The sequence below is a fragment of the Pantherophis guttatus genome, chromosome 1, assembly GCF_059756535.1.
Source record: "Pantherophis guttatus breed Tessera chromosome 1, ASM5975653v1, whole genome shotgun sequence".
NCBI lineage: Eukaryota > Metazoa > Chordata > Lepidosauria > Squamata > Colubridae > Pantherophis > Pantherophis guttatus.
In genome coordinates, this window is record NC_142063.1 from 323,373,483 (window position 1) to 323,401,470 (window position 27,988).

General features: G+C 42.5%; 1 protein-coding gene and 1 long non-coding RNA gene across 5 annotated transcripts in view; one reads left to right on the forward strand and one right to left on the reverse strand.

Moving 5' to 3' along the window:
• Positions 1-20,999, reverse strand: part of LOC117667640 (cGMP-dependent protein kinase 2-like) — a 47,195-nt gene extending 26,196 nt beyond the window's left edge. For 2 of the 4 annotated variants that reach the window (XM_087883356.1, XM_034421149.3), the window contains exons 1-11: positions 16,962-17,727; positions 16,501-16,636; positions 15,018-15,174; positions 14,673-14,839; positions 10,752-10,865; positions 9,208-9,313; positions 8,399-8,462; positions 8,185-8,262; positions 6,994-7,082; positions 5,613-5,678; positions 3,172-3,210 (exon numbers count right to left, since the gene is read on the reverse strand). In XM_087883356.1, the coding sequence (XP_087739482.1) occupies positions 3,172-3,210; positions 5,613-5,678; positions 6,994-7,082; positions 8,185-8,262; positions 8,399-8,462; positions 9,208-9,313; positions 10,752-10,865; positions 14,673-14,839; positions 15,018-15,174; positions 16,501-16,576 (956 nt within the window). In that variant the 5' untranslated portion in view covers positions 16,577-16,636; positions 16,962-17,727. Of the gene's footprint in view, positions 1-3,171; positions 3,211-5,612; positions 5,679-6,993; positions 7,083-8,184; positions 8,263-8,398; positions 8,463-9,207; positions 9,314-10,751; positions 10,866-14,672; positions 14,840-15,017; positions 15,175-16,500; positions 16,637-16,717; positions 17,728-20,851 lie in introns of those variants that run through there. The other 2 variants (XM_087883355.1, XM_034421150.3) reach the window with 2 other exon arrangements.
• Positions 20,996-27,214, forward strand: LOC148116968 (uncharacterized). The gene is made up of 2 exons (XR_015731608.1): positions 20,996-21,154; positions 23,124-27,214. It is a non-coding gene; the product is annotated as an uncharacterized LOC148116968 (long non-coding RNA).
• Positions 27,215-27,988: the final 774 nt, after the last annotated feature.

Below are 27,988 nucleotides of genomic sequence, written 5' to 3' on the forward strand. Positions count from 1 at the left end.
TTCTCTGAGCAGGTCTTACTAAACAGATATACCTACTTTTATATGCACATATAAAAATGCTTTTCTGTAAAATTAAATTAAAGTTAGATATAAGAAATTAAGGCATTCAAATATAAATGAATCTAGGCAGCTTTAAAATGAAAAAAAAATGAAAAAAAGGAGAGTTGGAGGAGAGTTGGAGGAGATTGAGGAACTATTCTGAAATCAACTAAATAGTTGGTGTTTTGTAGGGGATCAAGCTGAGAATTAATCAAATAGTTAAATATTAGAGGAAGATATAGTGGAAAATATATTAGAAACTGGAGTAAATAAAATATGCCTGTGAGAAATCTGTGTAATATGTAAACTGGGAGGAAAAAAATAACTAAGGTAAACTGATTTGAGGATAAGGGTCAAAGGATTAAAATTAGACAAAATATTATTTTATAAAATATAATAAAAATGGAGTGGTATTGAATTGAAACTAAGAATAAATGGTGATAAAATTGTAAGGTAAACACTTAACAAGAGGTTAGAATATTGTAAAAAATATTTTGATATGATTTGTATAAGATATAAGGTAAAGAAGAATAAAGATATATTTAGAATTGTTATGAAGATGTAAAAATGAGTGAAAGTGAACTTGAAACTAATTTTGGATAGATATAATGGATTTATATAGATGAAAATGTTAAATTTGAGGTAAAATTGGTTTTTTCTTAAGTTTTGAATTACTTTTTTTGTCTTCTTTTTTTCTTTTTTTGTTTATTTATAAAAGATGTAATGGAAATTGTGAATTGAGCTTGTGAAAGGAATGTAAGCGTGGTAACCATCTATGACCGGATCGAGATTTTTGCTCTTGAAAGTTATGTTTTTATGTTTAAATTTGAAAAAATAAATAAAAGATATTTACAAAAAAAAATAAAAATGAAAAAAAATCCTTTTCCCCCACCTCATTTTCCATTTGGCTCAACAACGTCTGTGCCGTCCTTGTTGCAGGAGCCTCTCAAATGAAGTGGGGGTAACATTTTCCTGACATACAGAAGGTCACTGGTTGAAACCCAGCAGGATTTTTTTTAAAATTATTACGTTTTTTCCCCCCCTAATTTGTTATCTGAATAGTCCTTGGTGTTCTCTGAGCTCAGCTGTTTCCTTGCAGATGATTCATTACCCAAACTAGGTAACATGAACAGTGCACTGATGACGATGATGATGATGATGTCCCTTCCTCTACCCGCAACAGAATACCTTATGCCACCAGACTTGAAATTTTGGGCTTAGACAACTTAGAACTATGCCGACTTCGGTCTGACCTAAGCGTAGTACACAAAATTGTACAAAATTATCTGCCATAACATCCTACCTGTCAATGACTACTTCAGCTTCAACCACAACAATACACGAGCAAATAATAGATACAAACTCAAGGTAAACCGCTCCAAACTCAATTGCAGAAAATACGTCTTCAGCAACAGAGTGGTCAATGCCTGGAATGCACTACCTGACTCTGTGGTTTCTTCCCCAAACCCCCAAAATTTTAACCTTAGACTGTCTACTCTTGACCTCACCCCATTCCTAAGAGGTCTGTAAGGGGCGTGCATAAGAGCACCAATGTGACTACCGTCCCTGTCCTAATGTCCCCATTTATTCGTATCCTTTTCATGTATTCAAATCATGTTTATACTTTTATCTGTTATTTTATATATGCTTGACAAATAAATAAATAAAATAAAATAAATAAATAAATAAATGTTACCTAGTTTGAACAATGAAATGTCTGTAAGAAAAGAGCCGAGCTCAGAGAGCATCAAAGACCCCTCAAGGTGCATGCTTTGCTGAGAAAGAAGATACTGTTTCATGTTCTTCCTGATACTACAGAAAGTAAGGTTTTATTTCAGCTCCAAAATAAGGACTTTGCAGTTCTTATTCACATGGGCTATTTGGAACAGGATTAAAAAGAAGGAAAGGAAGGGAAGGGAAGGGAAGGGAAGGGAAGGGAAGGGAAGGGAAGGGAAGGGAAGGAAGGAAGGAAGGAAGGAAGGAAGGAAGGAAGGAAGGAAGGAAGGAAGGAAGGAAGAAAGAAAGAAAGAAAGAAAGAAAGAAAGAAAGAAAGAAAGAAAGAAAGAAAGAAAGAATGCTTCAATGGTGCACCAGTGAACTTTTTAAAAAACAGCCTGGTGGAAAAGTGGGTAGCTCCAGGGAAACAATATTAATTTCAAAAATGTGTTTGTGCCAGGTTCTGAACCAGCGAGGCTTTGCATGTCAGGGAAATGCTGCTGGGAGACCACTGGCAACAGAGATCAGAGAGTTGCAAGGCAGCAACCCTATAAGCCAGCTGAAAGGACATTTCTGCCACTGCACGCAGTACTAAATCAAAGTGCCAGAGTTGCCTATAGCAATGTTTTTCAACCTCAGCCACTTTAAAATGCATGTGCATCAACTCCTAGAATTCCTCATCCCGCATACTAGTGGGGGGAATTCTGGGAGTTGAAGTCCACACATCCTAAAGTCAACAAAGTTGAGAAATACTGTGTCTAGACCAGTGATGGCTAACCATCGCGTGCCAAAAGCGGGGGGAGCATGGGGGGGGCACATGCCCACGTGTGCCGACATCCATAATTCTATGTGCCTTGACCCCCCATGCATGTGTGCATGACCCCCCCAAATCCCCCGCTTTTGGCATGTGATGGCACAGTGGGCCCGGTAGACCCGTTTTTCACTCTCCCCAGGCTCTAGAAACTTTCTAGGAGCCTGGGGAGGGCAAAAACGGCATTCCCCCCCCCCGGAGGCCCTCCGGAGGCTGGAAATGGCCTGCTTGCTGACTGGTGGGCCCAGAAGGCCTGAAAATCAGTGTGCCGGAGCTGAGCTCGTGTGCCCACTGATATGGCTCCGTGTGCCATCTGTGGCACGCGTGCCATAGGTTTGCCATCACGGGTCTAGACAAAAGTAAAGCACAGCAGGCAAATCAAATAACAAATCCTGTGACTGCACGAACAGGAAAAATGGAATAAGAGTACATGGATGGGAATCACATGCAGTGGGTATGGGATGAGAAGAGGACACTGTTGCCCATTTCTGCCTTCCAAAAACAATTGGAAGCTCATACTTGTGACTGGGTCTTTTGTTGAACTGCCTCAGTGATCACAACGCAGAGCCCCATTCAACCCACCCCAGAAGCAAGGAAATACTTACGGCTCACGAGCACACATTGGACTCAGCTCCTGGAAATCCCTGGAAAAGGGCAGGGGGTGGATTCAGAAAACAGAAGAGAGTCATGAAAATTCAGTTTGGAACTATTCACGGGCCCCCATACAGGTAGCCCTTATGATCCCAACTGGGAGCAGAATTTCGGTTGCCAAGTAAGGTGATTGTTAAGTGAATTGTGCACTATGTTAATGACTTTTCTAGCCACAGTTGTTAAGTGTGTCATGCGGTTTCACACATTCCCTACCCCCATTGACTTTGCTTATCAGAAGCCAGCTGGGAAGGTTGCAAATGGCAGCCATAGGACCCAGGAAGCTGCAACCATCGTAAATACTTGCTGGTTGCCAAGCAACTAAATTATGACCATGTGATCGTGGGGATGCTGGGACGGCCATAAGTGCAAGGACCAGTGGTCAATTTTTTTCGGTGCCATTGTAAACAAATGGTTGTAAGTCAAGGATTACCTATATCCCCCTCCCCCACTGTAAGAGGAGTTGCCACATAGATCAACTATCTCCTCAGTGCAAGAATTCAGATTAAAGCATCTGCAAGAAATAATCGGTTCATCCTCTGTTTAGATACATCAAGAAAAGCAAAGCTCAGCATCTCCCTTGATAACTGGTTCCAGATTTGGCAATTTGAAACACATCATGCAGCATGGCAAATATAATCATTTTTAGTCTGGTTTCTAAGGGGGCCTAAATGTCTACAAATATTGCAAATCAGTTAGATGTATTAAAAGGGGGAGTCAGAAACCCAATAGTTCTCTTTTATTACTTTCCTTTTCCTCCCTCCTTCCCTCACCCTCTCTCCCTCTCTCATATAATTAAATTTGTTTCTCAATCTCAGCCACCCTAAGATGCCTGGGCATCAACTCATACAATTAGCAAATTGTTAAATTTGCTCTACTTTTTCCATTTATTAATAGGTATTACACACACACACATACACACACACACAAAGTAACAATATAAGGGAAACTTTAATAAGTAATCAGCTATTAAAACATCTAGTATAACAATTATTTTGATGTGAGTTGTGTAGTGGTTCTGTTACATTGAATTTTGGATGAAAAAGCTAAATAATTTTATGCTTCTAAAATTGCCAGTCTAAACTGTAATTAACATTGATACACTGTTCTTCTCTCTTTTCTATCCTCAATATTCTAAGCTACTTAAATAATAGAATGTCAATAATCTTTAACATATTATGCAAACATCAATTAATGGAAACAGTATATAACCATACAATGTACTAAAAGGGGGGGAAAGACATATTTTCCCTTTTTCCATTAGAAACAAGTTTGCCATACACATCATCATCATCATCATCATCATTATAGTGCAAGCTATTTGAATATTGGTTTCAAAAGTGGAGCATAAGCACTAACATAATACAACAGCCAATTCTACCCTTCTTGAGAGGCAAGTAGTGAAAGTGATTGTTGACACCCCTACTTCATTTTAAAATCTGGATTCCTGTAATAGTCTCAGCCACCAATTACTCCAAGTCATTTCAACCTGGAATGTTGTGAGAATCCAGCCATTATATTTCAAACAATAATCTTCGAAGCAGAGGGCTGACCCTTTATTATACAGTTATTAAAAATTTTAGTCGTTGATGTAAAGCTGTGCGTGTGAAGATAGCAAAGAGCCATAGATTATCCCTAATTTATATTCTGGGTGGATAACTACATCCCCAAAATCACATGGGCTTTCTCCAAGCTCTTTTGTAGAGTCCCCATAGTATCCCTTGATCACTGCTGAAAACTGGTGGCATAATTTCTCAGCATTTGAGGAAGGAAGCCCAAGCTTAGAACAGTTTTAAAGCAAAGAAGACCCTCCAATTGTCTACCTCAAACCAAGGAAGAAAAGCCCCTTTGATGTGACTCTTCAGCTTTCCACCAAACTGTTGACTCTTGTATTTGTACTGAAAGCTGATCTAAAAATGTTCAACCCTCTTGTGATTCACAGCTACTAATTTTGTACCCTCTGCTTCTATATGCCGACTGAAGATAATCTTCCAGACACCAGTGAAATGTTCTTAGTCCATCACTGTGGCTGCAACAATATCACACTCAAGTGTTTCCCACAAGCACCCTGTACATTTTCTATTGCTCAGTTTCTGTGTATTCTTTGATTTGTGAGATGTTGGACAGTTGTTGAGTGCCTTTGCTTCTCTGGAGCTAACATATCTGTCAACGTTCCCTTCCCTTTCCTACCAGCCCATCATCAGTGAATGTTTTCTACAGAATGGAAAATGAGGCAGGCTAGGTTAGAAGCAGCCTCTACAATATTACTTCAGGGAGTTTGCATTTCTGACCCTAGGGAGAAATCATAAGATCTTTTACGGCCAGTTCTGAGAAGAGGCTCCGTGATACATTTTTGCACATTCAGGCTCCATATGTGCAAGAGGTCAACATTACTTACTCTTTAGCTACTGCAATGCAGGTTACTTCAACCTGTGCTCGGCAGCTGGCTGTCCGGCGAATGTTGCTGCAAGTGTGGAAAAGTGAAAAAATGGAAGAAAATTCATACTTTACTCTCTTGTGATCTCTGATTAATAAGACTACAGCCCACAGCTAATAACAGTGTGGGATGTATTGATATACAATAGCAATAGCTATAGCACTTAGACTTATATACCGCTTCATAGTGCTTTACAGCCCTCTCTAAGCGGTTTACGGAGTCAGTGTATTTCCCCCAACAATCTGGGGGATTACCTACCTCAGAAGGATGGAAGGCTGAGTCAACCTTGAACCTGGTGAGATTCGATCTGCCAAACTGCTGGCAGCTGGTGATTAGCAGACATAGTCTGCAGTACTGCACTCTAACCTCTACAAGGATATACAAGGACATATAGGAGCTGTGATGGCACAGTGGCTAGGGTACAGTATTGCAGGCTAATTCTGCATTCCCACTGACGAGAGTTTGATCCTGACCAGCTGACGGTTGACTCAACCTTCCATCCTTCTGAGGTCAGTAAAATGGGGACCCAGATTGTTGGGGGCAATATGCTGACATTTGCAAACTACTCAGAGAATACTGCAAAGCAGTGTGGAGTGGTATATATGTCTAAGTGTTAGTGCTAGTGCTATGTGCTTGTAACTCCTCATCCAAAAACACACCAGCAAAAGGATCCTCCCTGAGAAGATTGATCTGGAGCAAGAGAAGATTCCTGCAAGGGAGGCGTTCAGTGGGATACATGCAGGGGTGGGCTTCAAAAATTTTAGCAAGGGGTTCTCTGCCCGGTTGCTGGGTGGGTGTGGCCAGGGTGGGCGTGGTCTAGTCAGCTTTCTGCACCACGGCAGGGGGGCGTTTTTGCTCTCCCCAGGCTCTGGAGGCTTTCTTTGAGCCTCCGGGAGGGCAAAAACAGCCTCCTCAGGATCCAGAGGCCCTCCCAAACTTCCAAAAACAGGTAGGCCTGTTTTTCACCCTCCCTGAGCCTCAGTGCACACCCTGCACTTACCTGCATCCAAAATAGGCTGCATGGGGACTCCTGGGAGAGGCAGGGTGGGCGGGGCCAGCCAGGAGTGGGATTTGGGGTTCTCTGAACTGCACAGAATCTTAGCTAGAGGTTCTCCTGAATCCCTGCAAACCCCCAGCAGCCCATCCCTAGATACATGTCCAAATCTCTTGACCCATGTGGATCTTCCATGGGGGCCTCCTGGCTCAGTCAACTTCTCTGTGCTATGGACTCTGTCTATTAAATTGTTACATCAATATGCACATTTGATAGTACAATATTTGTCACCTCCAGTGGGCATCTGTATCAACCAGTGCACAAAGCCTGTCAGTGTCCCACACTTACCGGATAAGAGAAAGCTCCCCAAAGTGGTCTCCAGCTTTTAACACTCGGATGTGCTCCTCCTGTCCATCCACATTCCTGGTCACGTCAACCTGCAGAGGCCAGGAAAGAAATGAGAACAGGCAGCATAGCAGAAGGGAAGGAGGGGACTGGTCCCCAGTTTGGCACTTGGGGAGTAACAAGACAGGGAAAGCTATTTTTGTACTAGGTGCGGCAGATGAGAAAGGTATAGAAAAGCTCAGAATGGCTAGATTCACAAAGCACACTAAATTGTAAATTTTGGTTGAGAAAATGCAACTGTTGTATTCACACAACATGCAATGTCCAAGGAAATGAAGTAACATAATAGCTTGGTTTGTATAACACACTAAAATAGTGAATAAGTTTCTATGCTGAGCCACAAACCACCAAACCCCATTTTAGCCTAGTTTGGCAAACCATTTTCATGCTGTTGTTAAGAACACTTGGATCCATGAAATTCTTAAGAGTTGAACTCAACTTTGGCCATAGCTACATTACTATGTTTTGTAATGTTCTTTCCGATTCTGAGAAGCATACTGGGCACTCCAGGAGTCAAGGATGTAGGCAGGAGAAATCAGCAATTTGCTTGTGATTGTGGAAGGATCTCCCAAAATAATTAAAGGAGCAGGAAAGCAGAGGTTCAATAGCAAAAAGTCCTCAAAATATCAGATAAATTCTACATCCAGTCAAGCACAGCCAGAGGGGGTATTCAGCAGGTTCTGACCTGTTCTGGAGAACCGGTAAATACCACCTCTGACTGGCTCCACCACCATCTATTCTCTGCCTCCTGAGTCCCAGCTGATTGGGAGGAAATGGGGATTTTGCGGTAACCTTCCCCTGGAGTGGGGAGGGAATGGAGATTTTACAGTATCCTTCTCCTGCCATGCTCACCAAGCCACACCCACCAAGCCATGCCATGCCAACAGCCACGCCCACAGAACTGGTAGAAAAAATTTTTTAATCCCACCACTGAGCACAGCTCCAGGTAAGAATGCTATTAAAAAGAGGGGGCTTTGCTTTAAGCTTGTTTGCCAGGCACACGCCCTGACCTGGAGCTTTGTGCCTTCACCCAACACACGTGGAAAGCTAATTGTAAAGAGAATGGTAAACATGAGAAAAATCTTCACTTTCTCAAAATCTCTTCATTGTTAACTTTACTATTCCGAGACTCACCTCTCCGGTGAGAATGAAGAAAAAGGCTCTCCCCTCATCTCCTTCCTGGATGATAAATTCGTTGGGCATGAAGGTGCGCTGCAAGAATGTACAGATTAATGTTCAGTCTCCTGAAAAGTGCTGGGGGCCATCTCAGTGCTACCCCCCCTTTACTGAACAATCCTAGCCAACCCTGAGTCAGAGAGAGTCTTTATTATGGTTGCAATTACGGTACCTCTTCTGCAGAGTCCAGCAGCTGTGAAAGATCGGCATCGGACAGGCCTTGGAGTGGTTTCACCCTGAGATGGCAATAGAAAGAGAGGGAGAGGGAGAGGGAGCGCAAACAAGGAATGCTTTGAAAATCTGTGACACAGGAGCTGCAGAACTCTCTCCCAATTGCTTATAATAATTTGGAATGTTTTCTGGCATCTGCTCTTCCCCCATACCTTCATTCCAGATATGGTAATCCAGCAGTGTTGGAGAATGCACTCCTGGCACCCTCCTTTACTTTTTTTTAATCCAAAATTCAATTCCACAGATCCTCAAACCAGGGGTGAAATCCAGCAGGTTCTAACAGGTTCTGGAGAACCGGTAGCGGAAATTTTGAGTAGTTCGGAGAACCAGCAAATACCACCTGTGGCTGGCCCCAGAGTAGGGTGGGAATGGAGATTTTGCAATATCCTCCCCCTGCCACGCCCACCAAGCCACGCCCACAGAACTGGTAGGGAAAAATTTTGAATTTCACCCCTGCCTCAAACCCCAACTGGCTCTGCCACTGAGATCTTACTTTAGAGGCAATGTTGGTTATTGTTTTTTCCACCACTTCTTTTTCCCCAAACCCAGCCAATATTCTTGGAATCATAAAAGAAACCAAGAGGGGAATTCATTCATCGCAGAACCAATACACCTGTCCTGCCTACATTTAGTTACTTATTTATACCGCACCAGACCTCTGGTGAACCAAAGTTACTTTCATTATTCTTTTTCCTTCCATTCTCCAAACATTTCTTGATCCTCCCCTCCTTTTGTCCCCTGGCTACTTACCCTCGCAAACCTGCGAGGGCCAGAGCACGTTTCCGCTTGGCGTTTTCTGTGATGATGCTGCGATATATCAGTCTGTCAATGGCCCACAACTGCACCACAGTGAGTGCTGAGAAGACAGAAGTTAAAGTTAACCAAGAAAGAGCGTTTCACTATAGTTTAGCTTTAGTTCTTTTCCAGCATAAATCTTTTTAACATTTGGTAGTAACAACAAATGTTTTTATTTCTGGGTTTGTTTACTGTCATCCGCAACACTAGTGAGCAAACCGTTGGCGTGGCCCCCGATAGCATTCCTTCCTATATAATGCTAAAAAAAGTTGATTTAAAAATACATCGTTCTTTCACCTCTCGCAGAGAACTGCCACATTTTAGAAAGGGTATTTCATAAGGAAACTGCAATTTTCAAAAAGCGGCGTGGGCAGCTTTCACCATCAACTTTCTGAAACACTCTTCTACATTGCAATTGACGCACGTAGCCTTCAAAATCCTGTAATATTTCCATTTTTTTCCCCCGGTGCTCGTTTAAATAAGGTATTGAAGTTAATGCAATGGTGGTTCAAATAAGAGAGCTAAAATTCAAAGGCATACACAAATCCCAATAGGGCGAACGCATTGAGATACATTATCAGCAACTAGCCATTCGCAAACGAAGAAAACAGAGGAAAGCAGATTCTGCTTCTGTTCCAGAAGTAGAGGAAAGGATGCAATTGTACAATTGCCATAGCAACAGAATCAAGAATGCCCCAGCCCAGCATGACTTGCAAAGGCAGGACACACCAAGGCCTGAGTGCCGTTGGTGGGCATCGTGGGAAAAGGGATATTTCGACACTAGAATTGCCCCATCTCCCCTGTCCAAGAAGTCAGAATCATCTTGATGCCCCTGGTGGACAGAACACTTGCCATAGGAAGCTACCCTTCTTGGCACGCTCATCATTAATGGGGAGGAGGGAGGGGGCCGATGAGTGAAATCTTAAGACATGTCAGGCTAAATATAAAATACTTTCTGTAAAATATAAAAGCTTCCTCTCTCAGTTCTCAGGCTAATTATTTTAGATGGGTGAAAATATTCCCCAGCCGTTACATCTTATGAATAACTACTATCAAATTATTGCATAACATTCCGGAGGCATAATTGTGATAGCCTTTTATGGCAAAGCCAAATGAGATTGAGTAATGTGAAGACAAATGAATTCCATGTGTGTGAAAGCTTCTGCCCCCAATGTGTTGGTTCAATTTTATGGGGGTAACAGGTCTTCGTTGTTTTGCCATATTTGTTTTCTTTAAGAATGCATCAACCTCTAGTTATCGTTTCTTCTCTTCCATTTCTTCCTATCCCCCTCCATTTTCACCTTCTGAGCTAACCCAATCCAAAAAGAATTACACGTTGACCCTAAGGAAGACACAAAGGTGTCAGGAAATGTAGCAATTGGTGGGCACGGGTTGTTGGGACTCTTTTGATGAAGAGAGGCATAGCTGATCAAACTTGGAGTTGACATTAGCGGCAGAGAATTTTGACAAGCAGACACACATCACAATTCCTTCCTTACCCGTGACAGTTGCCGTGCGCTGGCAGTTGTATAGCACAGCCAGCTCTCCAAACACATCCCCTGGGAGCAGCCTGCGGAGATGGCGCCCCTTCTGCGTCACACCGAGCTCCCCCTCTGCAACATGAGAATAAGGGCTATGAAGATGTGTCATTGCCACCTGCAGCTTCATCACTTGTGGAATTAACTCCCTGACCCAAGATAAACACAGGCTGAACTGTTTCATGGAGGAGGAAGAGATCTCTCCATGGCTATTAGCCATGCTAGTAAAATGCTACCTTCCTGTAATTTGCTATTAACACTAATTCTTCCCATGCCTACACAGAGCAGTGGGGCAAAGTCGTACGAGTAAGTTCAGAAGTCTATGTGGTTTCATCACTACCATTAGCCACAGAAATTATATTTACAGACTATTTGTTTATTTGTGAAATTTATATGCCACCCATCTCACTGTGGCAGTGACTCTGGGAGCCTTTTGGATGTGAAAAAGGTAAAAAAGATAAAACAAAATGATTAAAATTAAGAAAGATTAAAGACTAACACTCAAGAGGATAGGCGACATAGGGTTGGGGATCTTCTTTCTACCCTGTCAGCCACCCCCAGCAAAGGCCATCCTTCTGAGGCTCCAGGCCAGCTGGCAGAGCCAGGTTTGAAGGGCAGGGGACACAGCAGAAAAGACTTGTCTCCTGGAAACCCCCCCCCCCACCCTTTGGCAGATGGGATCCAAAGTAGGTTTCTTCCACTGGAGCGAGTGGGACAGGCCAATCCCATTGGGGTGAGGGTGGCTCCTCAGATACCCTGGGTCCATGCCTAAATTATGAGATAAGCAATTTGCTGGAAGGTGAACAAAGTTCTAAAGCATGAGGGAGGCTGACCAATTTAGATATCAGGAAGATTCCTGTATCTTTTCTGCAGACTCCAAGAATGGGCTGATAGAAAAGCACAGGCTCCTTGAGAGTTAGTAGGCAGAGTTATTGCATTGTGTATCTACAGCATGCACAGAGCATCTGTTTCCAACCTGCTCTGCACTGTTATAATTTATCCAATTTTGTTAATGGTGTCTGGGAGTCAAGGCAGTGTTATCAGCCTCACGCTCTATGGCAATGGCCTTCGTTTCCTAAAGCTCACTCATGTGAGTGGAAGGATTCCTGGAATGTGGCCAGCACTTCTAAGGTTCCCCAGTGAGTAATAAGCCAAGCTAATAAAAGCTTGATTACAGTTTCACTTCTCCCGTGGTACAAGGGGGGATCAAGGTCTTGGTCTACAATTGCTGTGTTTCCATACCATAGTATGCCCAAACAAATAAACTATGTGATTGCTTAATAATGATGATCTAGTTCCCATAACATGTGAACTAGATTAGGTTTCCACAACTTCCTATTTCAGCTGAATGTTCCATACAAAGGGAAACAAGTGAAAACCAACTGCTAGTTTCTTAAATTCTGGATTAGGACAAAGTAACATTTTTTCTGCTTCAAAGCATTATCTTGCTCCAGGACGATGCCTGATCTTCAGAATTACTGTCTACCTAATTGGTTATCAATCATGCTTTCTATGCAACATGAAGAAACAATGCCAGAGATCTGCTAACAAAGGTTGGAACTGGTTTCAACAGGTATGTTTAAGATGTTTAAAGACAACCAATTAAATATGAGCTAACAGTGTGCAGTGGCAACCAAAAAAGCCAATGGAATCCTAAATTGCATTAACAGAGGGATACAATCAAGATCAAGTGAGGTACTAATACCACTCTATAAAGCCTTAGTAAGACCACTCCTAAATACTGCATCCAGTTTTGGTCACCACACTATGAAAAAAGATGTTGAGATTCTAGAGTGCAGAGAAGAGCAACCAGGATGATTAGGGGACTGGAGGCTAAAACATATGAAGAATGGTTACAGGGACTGGGCAAGGCTAGTCTACTAAAGAGAAGGACCAGGGGAGACATGATAGCAGTCTTCCAATATTTGAGGAGGCCAAGCTATTTTCCAAAGCACCCGAAGGCCAGACAAGGAATAATGAATGGAAACTGATCAAGGAGAGATTCAATCTAGAACTGAGAATTTTTCTGAGAACAATCAATCAATGGAACAGCTTGCCTTCAGAAGTTGTGGGAGCTTCATCACTGGAAGCTTTCAAGAAGAGACTGGACTGCCATTTGTCAGAAGTGGTGTAGTAGAGTCTCCTGTTTGGGTGTGGGGTTGGACCAGATGACCTACAAGGCCCCTTCCAACTCTGTTATTCTGTTATACTCCAATATCCCATGAATTCAAAAGGAGATCTAGGCTGCATAAAAAAGAGCTCATGCACTTGTTCACAAATGCTTTGTAACAGAAAAAATAGGAAAGTCCTTATTTCACATCACTGAGAAGGAGAGCTTTGTTAGTCTATGGTAGCAAAAAAAAAAAGCAGAAGGCATCTGGTAGCAGCTTCATTTCATGCTTAGCCTTTCTACTCCATTCTCTCTTCCTCTCCCCACCCATCAGGTCTCAACTCAACTTTCACTCCGGTGCTGAAAGCAAGAAGATGCTGTCTGTTGCTGGAGTTGCACCTCTCTCTCCCCCTTATCAATATTCTTTGAACAGTGGTTTGTGTTTGTCTGATTTTCTCTGGGGGCTCAACCTCCCTGCCAAACTTCAAGGGAAATGTAACCCCATTGCATTAGGAAAACAGCTTCAATACAAATGATGTTGTAGCTCCTTGGCAACCAAGTGGTCAACTGCTTTCACACTGAACAGCCAGGGAGCAGGAACTACTTGGGAGAAGCTCCCTTTTTAGCAAAAGGGAGCACGAGAAGCAGTTCACATCCCATGGTACTGAAAAATACCTATCAAGAGCAGACTGTCACCCCTGAGTAGTTAAGAATAAGTACTCCATATTGGCTCAGAGATATTCTCATCTTCTCCAAGTGTCTTTGCTTAAGACTAGGTTAATTAGTAAATCACAAGTGGTTGAATTTGTATATCATAAACCGTGCTAGAAATCTGAAATTTTGAGTTAACGTAATATGCTGGTACATTTTATTTTTCAAATTTCAGTTGACCGTGATATGAATACTTGTCATTATCTCGCATAAGCTCTTCTCTCCTCTGAGTCTTCCTGCACGAAGAGCATGAAAAATCATCATATACTATATTGGAAAAAGGGGGTGCAGGAGTGACTTCCATCTTTTTCGGCTGGACTATGGCCCTGCCTGGTCTGTTAAATTCTGTAAATTCCAAATACCCTGAGCCTTTGGCAACAGAAAGCTGGACAGACTCCTTGTCAAATACAAAAGCAGAGCTAAATTTCTCAGAAGACATTTGTCAGAGAAAAGACTCACATTTTGACATTTTCTTTTTACATGCATCCTTTTGAAAAAGGTCACTATAGAATTTTCTCCAGGAACCCTATCAATGGGGGGGATGGCAATTATCATTGTCTATTCTACTCCTGCCCACACACAAAACACAAACAAAATGCCCTCCGAGAGCATCATTCCTTTCTGAAAGATATAGAATGAAAATCAGCCTACACTTACAATTTGGTAACAAAAACTAACAAAAAGTAATTTTAGGACAAACAAAGAAAAAGAAGCCCTGAGTCTCATGTGGAGAAATTGTTGGAGAATTTCTTCCCCTCCTGGGAAAATGAAATTAAATGGTCTTCTCTTTTTTTGGTTTTGCATTTCTCATAGAGTAAGTAATCAGTTAACTGAAGGCAAAGCAAAATGAGTGAATAATGAATAGAAAAAAGCACCTCCTTTTTTAATTGAATATCAGCTGAACCTGTTTGGAATGAAGCTAACAGTGCTGCAAACAATGCCATGGTAAGGGAAGGCAGAGAGAAGGGCTACCCCCCATGGATCACCCAGGTGGGGATAAGTGATGGAACTGGTTAATACCCTTTCTTGCCCCCCCCCCCCCCGCTACATAGCTCCCTCACCAGCCACGATGTACATAGCATGACCGTCATCGCCTTCAGCCACTACAATGTCACCAGGCTGGCGCTGCTCTGAAGTGAAGCTCTCCACTAGGGTCTGGCTCTGACCATCACCCAGACACCGCAGGAATTCATTGCGTTTAACTGCTTCCAGAATTAGACTGGCATCTCTGGGGTAAGGGAAGAAAAAGACCCAATGGTTATTCTTGCATATTCTTTCCCACACCCCATCCCAATCTGTCATATGACATCCCCATATCACAAGCAGGGAATTTGGGGTTCCAAATTCTACCTCCCGCTTGTAACCCTGAGGATAGATATTCCACTTAAGCAGACAATATGTGTTACCTTGGGGATTTGGGGACACATGGCATCTGCCAATCAGCATCAGTAATAAGGGGCTCAGGGACAATTACTTTCCCCCTACTGCCTCTTCTGGCTTCTTCCATTGGGGACTGATCCAGAGCACTCTCATTCATTTGCCCTGGAGTATGCTCTGAATTAACTGTGATTGAAGAGAGAAACAAACAAACAAAAAAAAGCACCTTAATCTGGAAACTTTAAACATCTCCTCTTTTTCTCTCAACCATCCTAATCCTCTGTCATCCTAACAAATCTGGGTGATACTTGACTGAAGAAAGTTTTCTAAAAATATTGGACTAGGAAGGAAAAGACTTGGGGTTGGTGATTGCATACACTTAATTTGCTGACAAGATTAATCTATTTTCTGCGTTAAGCAGAACATAATGAACTATAAATTAATTCACATCTAGCCACACCGACACAAAAATAGCCCTAATCTAAGGTTAGCGGGAACCAAGTGTAGCTTATTGTGTGAAAGTGTCTGCTTGGTCTTTATCTGATCTGCTTAAACATGCTGTGTGAACACAGCTACTTACAGTAGTAAATTTGAGTCAGTTGTTGTTTTTTCCCCTCAAACCAATCAACCAACCAAATGAAAACGTTCTGAGGATTAAAGAGGAAAGCAGGTAGATCACTGTCATTTCTCTGAAGAAAGCACTTAAGCAAATGGCTGAAGTGCATTGTTTTCCTCTCTGCCTAATGGGATGCCCCAGCTGATGGCAATAGAAGGTTCATTTCAGGAAGATGCCCAGCCTGACACAGGGCTTGTGGTCAACACAGCTGCCTCCATTCTGCAGCTGTGAGGAGCTGGGCTCCTCAAGATGTGCTCTGGCAGCAATAGTGTATGGAAGAGGAAGCTCCTAACTACCAGTCAGGAAAAGCTTCAGGGACACCTGTTGAACTGTTGCAGAGTTCCCTAACAAGCAGCCAGCCTTGGAGGAGAAAGGACTAGTGATTGTAAAATAGAACTGAAAAGCCTCGGGGGTGGAAGGTGGGAGCAAGTAGCACCCTGTCCAAGACTGAACAAACAAACAGATCTCTGCCAACATAGAACATAGTCCGAAAAACAGGGCAGATTTGCTAGAAGGAATTTGGACATCCTCATCATCCTGGAGATAAGGGTAGTAGGTGGAAGTGGACCATATGTAGGGCCCGGGGGCGATATCTGACACCCTCTCCTAACTACAATCTCCTGCGCAAGCTTCATTCTAATGAATAGGAGCTGCGCATCAGTGTGGCCGATTGTAACCCGCTTCCATTCGCGGGAAGAGCAATGTGGATGTTTTGCCTGGGCACCAGCCTGCCTCGAGCCAGCCCGACATCTAGAGAGAAGCTCGCAAAGGGCCTGAGGCGGTGATTCCTCTCTTTCGAACAGGCGCTCTGCTTTCTGATCGCGGCGGGGTAGGGGACTTGGGATGGGGTTCCTCTTATCCACCCCCCTTTCCTCTTCTGAGCTGGATCGCTTTACCTGGCTGGGGTAGCGCCACGCTCTCCAGAAACTCCCTTTCCTCCTGAAGGCGCAGATCCCTCAGCCGAAGGTCCATGGTCGGTCTCAGAGAGGTTCGACTCGCGAGTCAGGCTGCAGCGGAGAGTTGCCCCGGGGTCTGCAAAGAGACAGGAGGAGAGGTTTAAAAAAGTCACCAACAGTTGACGGATCGCGCGATCCAGCTCGCTGCGCTGCCCACCGCGAAAAGGAGCAGCAGACGGTCACCCGATCCCCTCCAGGAGAGCAACGCGCCGAAGACCACGGGAGACTGAGGGATCCTGCACCCGGCTGAGCTGCCCGGAGCAACGGCGGCTGCGGGAGCGTCTCTGTGGCCCCTCGCTCCGATTCCCATTCCGCACGGCCCTACCCCGCTCGTGACTTCCTGGGATCTCCCCACGAGGTGCCCCACCGCCCGCTCGCCCGTCCGCCCGCGCAGGCGGCACCTGAAGCTTCGCTCCAAAGTGCTGCGAAGTGCTGCGGCGCCTCCACACTCCGCGCTGCCAGCCGCTCCAACTGCGGAGTGAGGGGCTGCCTGCCGGAGAGGGGAGGGCGGAGGCAGTGAGTCACCCCGGTGTCCGTGGGTGGGGGGAGGGGGCAGGTGGGCGTGCCAACATCTTTGCCGAGGCTCGGGCCCGGCGAGCTGCCCTGCCCTCGGCGCTCCACCGCCATTCCTGATGCCAACGTGTTACTAGGCAACCGGCAGGCTCCGATGCAGGTCGGGCAACTCGCTGGCTTTTCCCACAGTCCGCGGCCAGGGCTTCCCTGAGGAATAACGCGCCAAGTAGGTCTGGAGAGGAGACGAGGGTGTTCGAGCCCCCTGGCGCTCCCTCCCGACGTGAGAAGGGGGTCAAGAGGCGCAGGTCACTTGGGGCAAGGCTCAGCCACGGTGCCACATTTCCTGGAGAGTCCAAAGTGAAATCAAGTCCAAAGGATGGCTGTTCCGTTCACACAATACGGTTAACTTGGTACTGAATAACGCCTTTGACTGGGATCACATAACACACTGGCCCCTGAAGTAATCGCAGTACGCTGTCACTGCCCCCCCCCCAATCTAACCATGGTTAACCCTAACCATTAGAATGTTACGCAGGCATAGCCTCTAGGTCTTTTTTCCCCACGGGATCAAGAGACTATTGTGAGAACACAGCCAGCAGATTCCTTTCATCGGCTGCCCAAAAAAAGGCGCATGACGCAGTCGACCCGGGAGACACCGCTGTCTGTGAAGGGTGGGATCAGCAGCCACATTTGAATAGATCTCCATATTTTGCAGACGGCTTGTCGCTTTCTGGAAGTTGGTGGGGAGCAGTTATGGCGCCCTCAGTGGCGGAGATTCATGGTGAGGGGCTGCCAGGAATCGAGACTCCACTGCCCGGGTCAACGTGCACTTGTGTGTTCACAAGGCCTGAGTGAGCGACTGCCAGCCTCGCTTTCTGGTCCTACATCAACCAGACCAACGGGCTCTATTTCGTTCCCCTCATCTGGTTCCAATAGCACAAGAAGCCTGGACTTAAATGAGGGTTTAATAACACACACACACCCTAAGGCACATTCCAACAAAACAAAACCTCCTAAATCATGAGAAGTTCGAGCCAGACTGCAGGAGATAATTTAGATCCTGGTCTTAAAGGTCTTTCCACCTCAGACTGTCACTGTTTTATTTTAGAATAAACAGCAGTCTCTTTCTGAAACAAATATTATTTGGTCGCCTGGAATCTAAAACTCAGCCAACTGTCTCTGCACAAAGTGTTCAAGGAAAAAAAAAGAGGAAGAAGGTTACGATGAGTAGCTTTAGATGCCGTTAAAGTTAACAACTATATTTCCTATCCAATTCTACATGACTCTGGCTGGCTTATAAAACATAACAATATAAAATAGCAATAAACCCTAGCCCAACAGTTTAAGTCCTACAGTCAGCTACATAAAGGATATAGAATACTGGAAAAGGTCTGCAGGAGAGAGAAAGAGCCAAATTGATTCCTCCTAAACTTAATTTGCACAGCCCACAATTAATGGCATTTGGATGTATACTGCTGCTTCTTGATCCCCTACTTTTTTAGGAGTCCTCTGGAGCAAGGGTCTCCAACCTTGGCAACTTTAAGCCTGGCGGACGTCAACTCCCAGAATTCCCCAGCCAGCTTTGACGTCTGCCAGGCTGCCAAGGTTGGAGACCCCTGCTCTGGAGCCCTCCTTAGTTATCAAGCCAAATCCTTAGATCAGTGTTTCTAACCTAAGCAACTTTAAGATGTCAGGATTTCAACTTCAGGTATCTTAAAGTTGCTAAGATTGAGAAACACTGTGTTAGATTCTGAGACCCAGCCGTAATTGCATCATTGGGTAGCCAAAGAGAAGGCTGTAAGTTTGAGAGAAGCCTCCTTCCTTCACACTCAGCAAGCAACCTAAGGAGAGATCAAGTCATATCTTCCTGAGACCTGAGCATAAATAAAATGAGGCTGTTGAGTTATGTTCTAGAACCATCTCCCCTAAGATAACAAATGCAAATTAGGCCAGAGATGGTGGCTGAGGGTTACATTTATTATTTTTGGAGTGATGGAAGACCACAAAATATGGAAAGCCACATCATATGTAGATCTGCTGGTTTTGAGGGGGATAATTTGTGAGGATTTCTTTGGGGTTTTTTTAATAGTAATTCCACTAAAGGAACTATACTAGGGGTCGCCAATCTTAAACACTCAAAGAGCCACATTTGGACCCATTTCCCACAGAAAAGAAAACACCAGGAGCCACAAAACCCTTCCTGACTATTTCCTGAGCAGCCACAAAACTAACATATGTAGTTGAATTAAACATTCTGTTTCTTCTGAAACTTTTCTTTTCTTGGATTTATCCATGGTTGGCCTACCAGGGTCGAAAAGCTCAATAAATCATATGCGGAGGTATCGCACATTGGTGGTTGTGACGTACATTTTGAGCGACAGGGAGCTGCAGCAGAGGGATGAAAGAGCTACATGTGGCTCCAGAGCTGCAGGTTGCTGACTCCTGGACTATACTATAGTTTTCATGTGGTTCCTGGCTTAAAAAGTGCTGTCATTTCCCAGCCTTTGAGTTAAAGTGAGCTCTAGAGAGCTGGAAAACAGTTTCCAACTAGTCAGTGATATGTTCCTAAGGCAAAGCAAAATAAGGTGTCTGTCTCAGCAGGTTGTTAAGTGTCACGAAGAAGAGGAGGAAAAAACCCTACTGTTTTCATTTGCTATATTGGGCTTGTACTGTCAGAGACTGGGAAAAGAGCTTGAGAAATGTTCTTTCTCATGTATTACAATAAATTGGCTAGCATAAGTTTGGAAGAGGATACCATTTTCAGTTCTGCTTCAAGCAGTAAAGCATTGTGGACCCCATCCTTAGACTCTCTGTGAACATTGATTAGCTTCTTTTGTCTGAACACTGCCCACTGAGTTTGTGCCATGCTCTCCATATGGCATGTGCAGTCTGAAAAGGGCAGGCCTGCAATGTGGCAAGGAAAGGATCAATGCCTCGTTGGCTGCATACTAGTCCATAAAAACATTGCCATTATATGTGCAATTGCAGATGAGCTATCTTGTCTGGGCATTGGTTCAGTTGGAGGCAGGTGGAAATGTTTAACATGGTGATTTTCTTTTCACATGGCTACTTTCACATTTGTGCAAAAATGACTGACAATCCTGCAACTTGTTAATGCAGCTAGCAGCTTGAGAACACATCCTTCGCAAAAGGGAAGGCTAAAAAGCATGACCAAAAAATCAAACTTGTCTTTCCTTTTGAAAATGCACAGCCTGGCTCAAGAGCTGAAAACTGTGAGCCCTGAAAGAGCAACGCTGAGCTAATGTTATAGCCTTTTATACCAGCTAGTCCTATGCATAGCTGACTTAGCTGGTTCCAAAGAGACCAGTGGGAACTGGTAGGCACTCTGCACATTCCCAGAGCTATTCTTCTAGTTGCTTCAGTTATTTTAGAACACACATCTGGTTTTAAAGAAAGATTATCAGGTGAGTTTTGCAGCTAATTAAGCTTCAGCATACATTCCCATGAAATACACTTTTACTGGCATCTGCATCTGAGGAATAATACTTGCCAAAACAGATTGACAGATTCAGAGACACTCAACTACAAAAACAGACAAGGAAACCACAGACATCTGTGTCGATGTTCATGTGTGGTGGGGTGAATGAGCTGTGTGTCTATCTCCTTCCCCCAAGGGATTTTCAGAAAATGGAATATGGGATATGTATCTGATGCCCAGTTTTAAGCTTTGGCCTGGGATAGATTTTGCACCTTTCCTTTCTCACCCCATCAAGAGGTCTATGCTGGTGCAGAACGTCAGGGCTATGTACATGCTTACCTCCGTTCTCCCCAGAACACCTTTGAACAAATCTGTCCCTTGTGGGGATCCATTTCGGCTCTGGAAGCCTTGCGTGTTCCCTGCTGCTGCCAGCCACACCTTGCCTGTCAGTTACACATTAATCCGTGTGTTGCTTAATCCTCCTCCCTGCATTCCCCCCCCCATCACAAGATGTCTCTCCTGTAAGAGCCTGGAGTTGCCTTCTCAGCTCCCTGCTGACAAGAAGGAAAATGGGTGGGAGCCATGCTCACAGCAGGACTTCTTCAGAGCCACAGTGTCCTCATGCTGCAAATGCAGAAAAAGGTTTGTGATAGAAAATGAAGCAATTGAAGTACCCGGCCCATATTTATACACACTCACAAACAGGAACGCCTCTGCCTCGTGCAAAGTCCCACGATTACAAAAGACTTTATGTGACTATAAAGGGAGAGGGTAGACAAGCAGGCCAGCAAACAGGTTTATTGCAAGGGCACGAATGGAACAGGTAGCAGGGATTGAAGGGAAGGTCTGATTCTACAAGAGGTCTCTTGTCTGCCCTAAAAAGACAGCCACTTAGAGCCAAACCTTGAAAACTACCCACCAAGAGCAGAGATCAGTGTTGGTAGTTCTACAGCCTACAGTACTTCCCATATAAATGATGGAAAATACAAAAAAGTGTACAGGACTTTTCCTCCTTTTTTTCTCTCTTATTTCTTTTGGTCTAAACACCCATTCACACGTGAATGCAACTGCCCATTCTGGAATGCAGAATAGGACAACTCGCCGCAGTCAACTTGCCGTGGCCAACTCACTGCTGCCAATTCCCCAGAACCAACTCACGAAACAACTTGTTGTGGGACAATTCAACAATTGTATTTAATTCTTTAAAAATCATTTTAAACTATTTTAATTTTTGTCATTTACATTTCATTTTGCATCCTTTCTCTAATTATTCTGTTCCACCATTTCTTTGATATTAGGTAACTTTTGTCCCGTGGCAAGTTGGCTGTGGTGAGTTGGCCACGGTGATGAGTTGTCCTAGAGTTAGTCCCTCTGGAATGTTGTGTTAATGAGACTGAAGCAGCAGATTGAAGTTCAGATGATAACTGAGTGGTTTTCTGGTCACGAGAATAATACCAGGATTAAAAAATACTATGGATGTTAATCAAAAAACAAAAGGCAGCACTGAATTATTTTAAAAATCTGAATAGAATAGAATAGAATAGAATTCTTTATTGGCCAAGTGTAATTGAACACACAAGGAATTTGTACATAAAAGATATGTTCATCAAGAATCATAAGGTATAACACTTAATGATAGTCATAGGGTACAAATAAGCAATCAGGAAACAATATTAAAAATCTGAATATTGAAAGTGCAAGGAAAAGTTACACATGAGCAGGAAAAACCATGATTGGAACTGGATTATTCCAGCAGGATTATTCTTCTCTTTTCCTGACCCCCCTTTTCATGTATACTGTATATTACATGGCCTTGAGACAAAGAGACTGATTTTGCTTGTTCTAGAAAAAAATCAAAGAGGTGCAGGAAGAAACTAGAGATGGAATAGTTCACTTAATTTTCTCACACAAGCTTTTTAAAAGAACAGAAATTGTTGAAGAGAATGTCAGTTCCTTTTCAAAACAGAAACAACTCATGGGAGGACAGAGTTAACATTTACACCATCAAGCCTAACCTTGTGCTCCATGCAGGAATCCAAGGCCCTTCCAAATTGATGGTTGTTTAACCTCAATTTAGTGTGAAGGGCAGCCCAATTTTCTCTACTAATTGTTTCCATTGTCTAATTTTTTTGTACCGTTTTTCCCTATAACACAATTGTTTTCTATACTACAGAGTATAATACATATTCTGTGCCTTGCATTCTGAAATGATAGACCATCTTCATCAGTCTTCATCTTCTTCTATCTGACATTGGGATTTGAAGAGAGCTATCATATGCTAGCTTCTTCAATGTTTTATACAGGGGTGAAATGCTACCGGTTCGCACCAGTTCGGGCGAACCAGTAGCAGCAGCGGCGGGTGGTTGGAGAACTGGTAGCAGCAGCAGCGCAAGGCTCCCCCCACCCACCTGGACGTCATTACTTCCTGGTTTTAACCAGGAAGTAACCTATTTTTTACCTTCTGCGCATGCGCAGAGGATCCAAAATTGCATGTGACTCACGCGCGCACTTCCGAACCAATAGGGAAGGTAAATAGATTTCACCCCTGGTTTTATACTACTTAGTAATTTGTTGCCTGATAACCTTTTTGCCTTTCTCTGACTTTTTCTAGTTTCTCTGAATCTTTGAAGTGTGATGCCCAGAATTGGATACAGTACTCAAGATATAAGAGCCCCTGATCTTAAAGGTACCAGGGCTAGAAATTGGGAAATTTTGAGTCTAGTCTTGCTTCACATTTGACGCCAACTGGGTAAGCTTTGGCCAGTCACACTCTCAGCCCTAGCAAGAAAACAATGGCAAGCCACAACCAAAAAGTTGTCAAGAAAACTGAAAAGAGTTTTCCAGGAAATTACAAGGAGCAAAGAAATAAACATATCCCCCACAACTCCCCCCCCCCAAAAAAACCTCAGATTGGAATCTAATCAAAACAAAATAGAATGGAATAATTACTTCCTGTGATTTAGAAATTTATATTAATGTTGATGCAGTTTAAAATTGTATTTGCCTTCTTTATAGTCACATCACAATGCTTACTCAGTTGCAAATACTATTATTACCTAATTGGGTATCCCCCATCCTATACCTCTGGATTTGATTTTTGTTTCCTAACAGAAAAATGTTGCATTTGTCTCTGATAAATTTTATTCTTTTATTTGTGCATCATTTTTCTAAATTATTGAGATTGTTCCAAATTTTGTAAGTATTCTAAGATAGTTCTCCCACACATTTTGGATAAGCTACAGATTTGGTAAACATTTTCTTTTCTATTTCATCCAAATCATTAAAAAAAAAACATTAACACAGGAGCACTGAAATTTATGGCAGTCACCCAGTATTTCTCCAGTTTGATAAAGAAATATTTATAAGCACTCTTAAGGCATAATTTTTGAGCCAGCTATGTATCCATTTAACTGTCATGCCATGCAGTCCATACTTAACTGACTTGCTAATCAGCACAAGATGGAGTACTTTGTCAATACAAATACAATGCAATGCTCAATTCAATGTGTATTAGACAAAATATCTATGGCATTCCCACAATCCACTAACCTGGTTGATCAAAACATGAGAAATATTAGCCTGGCAAGATTTACTTTTGACAAATCCATTCTGACTTCTGGTACTTACCAGTTTGTTTTCAAGATGCTTTCAGATCAATTTGTTTATGAACTGCTCTAGAAGCTTTCTTCATATTGATCTTAGGCTGATTGGTCTCTAATTTGCTAGATCTTATAGGGATAATACCGTGTTTTCCCAAAAATAAGACCCTGTCTTATATTTTTTTGAACCCTGAAATAAGCACTTGGCCTTATTGCCATGTGCTCAAAAGCCCGATTGGGCTTATTATCAGGGGATGTCTTATTTTGGGAAAAACAGGGTATTTCATGTTCTTCAGTCATCTTGCACCTCATCAGTTCTTCAGAATTTTTGGAAGACAATAAATAAAGCTTCAGTAGTTCAGTAGTTCCTTCAGTAATCTATGATTGGATGCATTTAATCAGGAAGATTTAAACTCAAGGAGGAAAACTAACATTTCAACTAATCTTAAGCTTCATTCTTTTCCCTTTATCTTTCTCCACAAGATTTCCTATGAAACATTTCTTCTTCTTGTTGTTAGGGAAAAGGCATCCAAAAATAGGAGTTGCGAAGAATTATCTTTTCTTTATACCTGTTAGCAATTTGCCAACTGAGCAGTTGATATAGTGTTTTTCTTTTCTTTTTTACATATCTAAAAATGTTATTTTATTATTATTCCCATTATTAGCTTCACTTCATTCTTAACTCTAATTATGATTTATTGTATAAACCAACCTTTTAAAAAGATAAAATCTGTGCACACCAACCTTCCTAATTTATCAGCCTGAAGTCTCAAATCCAGGAAGCCCCCACTGGCACTTGCACAACATCTGCTCAACAACTTTAACAATGATTCCCAATGGAAAGCCAAATGGGTCACTGGACGCCCAGACATAGGAAGACATAAATGACTCCACAAAAAATGTGCCAGGCTTTGAACTACCATGTCAGCAATGGACAATCCTGAATAGGATTCACACCTCACATGGCATCTGCCAGAACTCATTGTATAAATGGGGCGTAGTATCCTCCTCTCAGTGTGACTGTGACGTCCTACATCAAACTGTAGATCTCATAGTGACTGGCTGTAAACTGAGGGCATTTACCAATGCAGAATCTGATTTTTTTAAAATATAAACGATGGTGTGCTTCAATAGTTAGATGGCCTAGATCAGAGGTGTCAAACTCAATGCCCGTGGGCCGAATCCGGGCTGTGGGGTGCTTAGATCTTGCCCATGGACTGGCCCATGGTGCCTCTGCCAGCAAAAACAAAGCCCAGGAGGGCCACGAGCTCCGTTATCACTGGCAGAGGGCTGCAGGAGGATATCCCCAGCCCCGCCTGGGTCAACACAGGTGCCCCCAACATGAGTGATGTTGAGCTGGCCACACCCACCCTGGCCATGCCCATATGGCCCCCTCCAAGGTCAAACACAACCCTGAAGTGGCCCTCAATGAAATCAAGTTTGACACCCCTGGCCTAGACCCTGGTATTTGAACATAGAGCTTTTTAACATTTATATTTCATTGTGTTTTACTAATTTATGTGAAATGTTAATATATATATTGCTAATCCATGTATGAAATGCCAAACAAATCTTTTTAAAAACATTATAATTGGATTCCTACCTAGGATAAAAAAAAATCAGCTGATTCAGCAATGATGTTTCATATTTATTGAGAAGTAACAGTTCATTTCCTCTTTTTGAATGGGGTTGAGGATTTATAAGCCTATTTTAAGTTACAAAACACCATAGTATTTCACATCTCAAAACAGCAGGAAACAAAGCTGCTAATTTTCACAATTCTGGATGGAGAAAGCTTTGGGAGTTATAACAAAGGATTTGGGATTTGTTTGCTTAGTAATTATGTAAAAATTACTCCTAATTCAGTCCAAAAGACCATCAACTGCTTCAACAGTGATGGGCACGGTTCTACTAAGGTAAAAGGGCAGAAAAAATTGATATCAAGAGTGAGACTGGCTTCTTCTGTGTTTAGGTTGTTTTCAGAGTAGATACTGAATTAGCTCAGTTACAGATTTAGAGGCTGTATCCATAGAACAATCTAAGCATGTTTGGCGTGTTATTTTGTGGATTAGCTTTAAGTGTGTACCACACTATCTTGGTAGCTTCTGGTTTAGTGCAGTGGTGGTATTCAGCTGGTTCTATCCAGTTCGGGCGAATCGGTAGCGGCAGCTGCGGGAAGCTCTGCCTACCCGCCCGGACGTCATAAGCTCCCATTTTTTATGATCTGTGCATGCGCGGAAGGCCCTGAGCATGTGCACACTCACATTTGTGAACTGGTAGCGAAGGTAAGTGGTTTAGTGTATTGTGAAAATTCAGAAAACAGATTTAAGAACTAGGCTAAGCAAATGGGGTAACCCAGCTTCTGACTACAGTCTCTCCTAATGCTAGAGGTGTGTATATTGTATGTGGAAACTGTTTGAATATTCTGCTTTAATTAGTCATGAAAATGTTTGTGGCTGATTTACTGTTATCTACTCACAACCCAGGCATTAAGTTGCAGATTAATTTGTGACTGAACATTATGAATGGATGCCTCAGCATTGGTATTTTTGTATTTTTATATTTATTTGTACTTGACATTACGAGATTCTGATTGTTATGTATTGTGAGCAAACCAGTGTTATTGGCTTAAGATGGCCAGCCATATAAATGTCCTATGTGTATGTGGACAGAAATACACAGAGCCCATTCCTCAATCCACATAAAATAAGACATAACAATTTAACAACTTTGGTTTTAATTATGTCTGACTCAGTGAATGAAACATTGTCTGATTCTCTTGCTGATTCACTGAAATGAATTTTTTGTAGATGTTTTCTTAGATTAGCAATGAATATTCTGGAGGGGGAATGTTTGCGGGTGACTTGAATCTGTGGGGGAGGTGAGCTGGTGTGCTTATTATTGTACTATTGTGATATGGTTTTGATGGGATTGCAGATTCCTATTGTTCCCTATTGTTTTATGTGTTCCCACAAATATAGCTACTTACACTGTCTATGTGCTCTTAATATCAAACATTGTTGTTTGATGTGGCCCTGGGAAGCAAATCATAATATTTATGCTGTTTATTTCATGATATTGCTGTAATTACAATGATTTTAAAGAATAATTATTTTCTGTGATTTGATTGCATTCATTTTTTAAAAATATACTTTGTGAAATTTCTACAAAAGGTAAAATAATGAACAAAGAAGAATTGAGAAAAAAATGGAGGAGGGGAAGGAGGAGGAAAGGAATAAAGAAAAACAAAAAGAGATACAGAAAGTGTAACTCCCTACTTTCTTTGACACAGTTAGAAATAAAAAATACCTAAATCTTTTGATCTAAAATTTAATAATACACCCTATTTCTATAATTATAAATATTTCTAATTGTCAAATCCCAAAATAATGTAGTATTCCTTTCAGTTTCTAGGAAAAAGTTTAAAAGTGATTTCCATGTTAGATTTCCATAGTTAGACAAATGAGTTGACTTCAGACGTGTAAATGAAGAGCAGAAGGTAAAATATGAATGACTTGCTTGATTATGCAACACCAACTGACTAAAAGACATGCAAAATGGGAAAGATGATCTCCTTTGAACTTGGGTAAACCGTCTGTGCCAGAGGTCTTCCAACTTAGCAACTTTAAGACTTGTGGACTTCAACTCCCAGAATTCTCCAGCCAGCTAGCTATGTCTTAAAGCTGCCAAGTTTGAAGACCTCTGGTCTGTGCCTTCCCCACTGGAGAAATAGGAACAAAATGAATGACACCCAGGAAGGTAGAGAGCTCCCTCTAGGGGTAAAGCAGAAGGAATGATAAATTGGATTACGATAATTAAATCATCATTTTTGCAAAATGTCTTTATCAAGGACACAACTAAAAAACAGTCAGTTGGC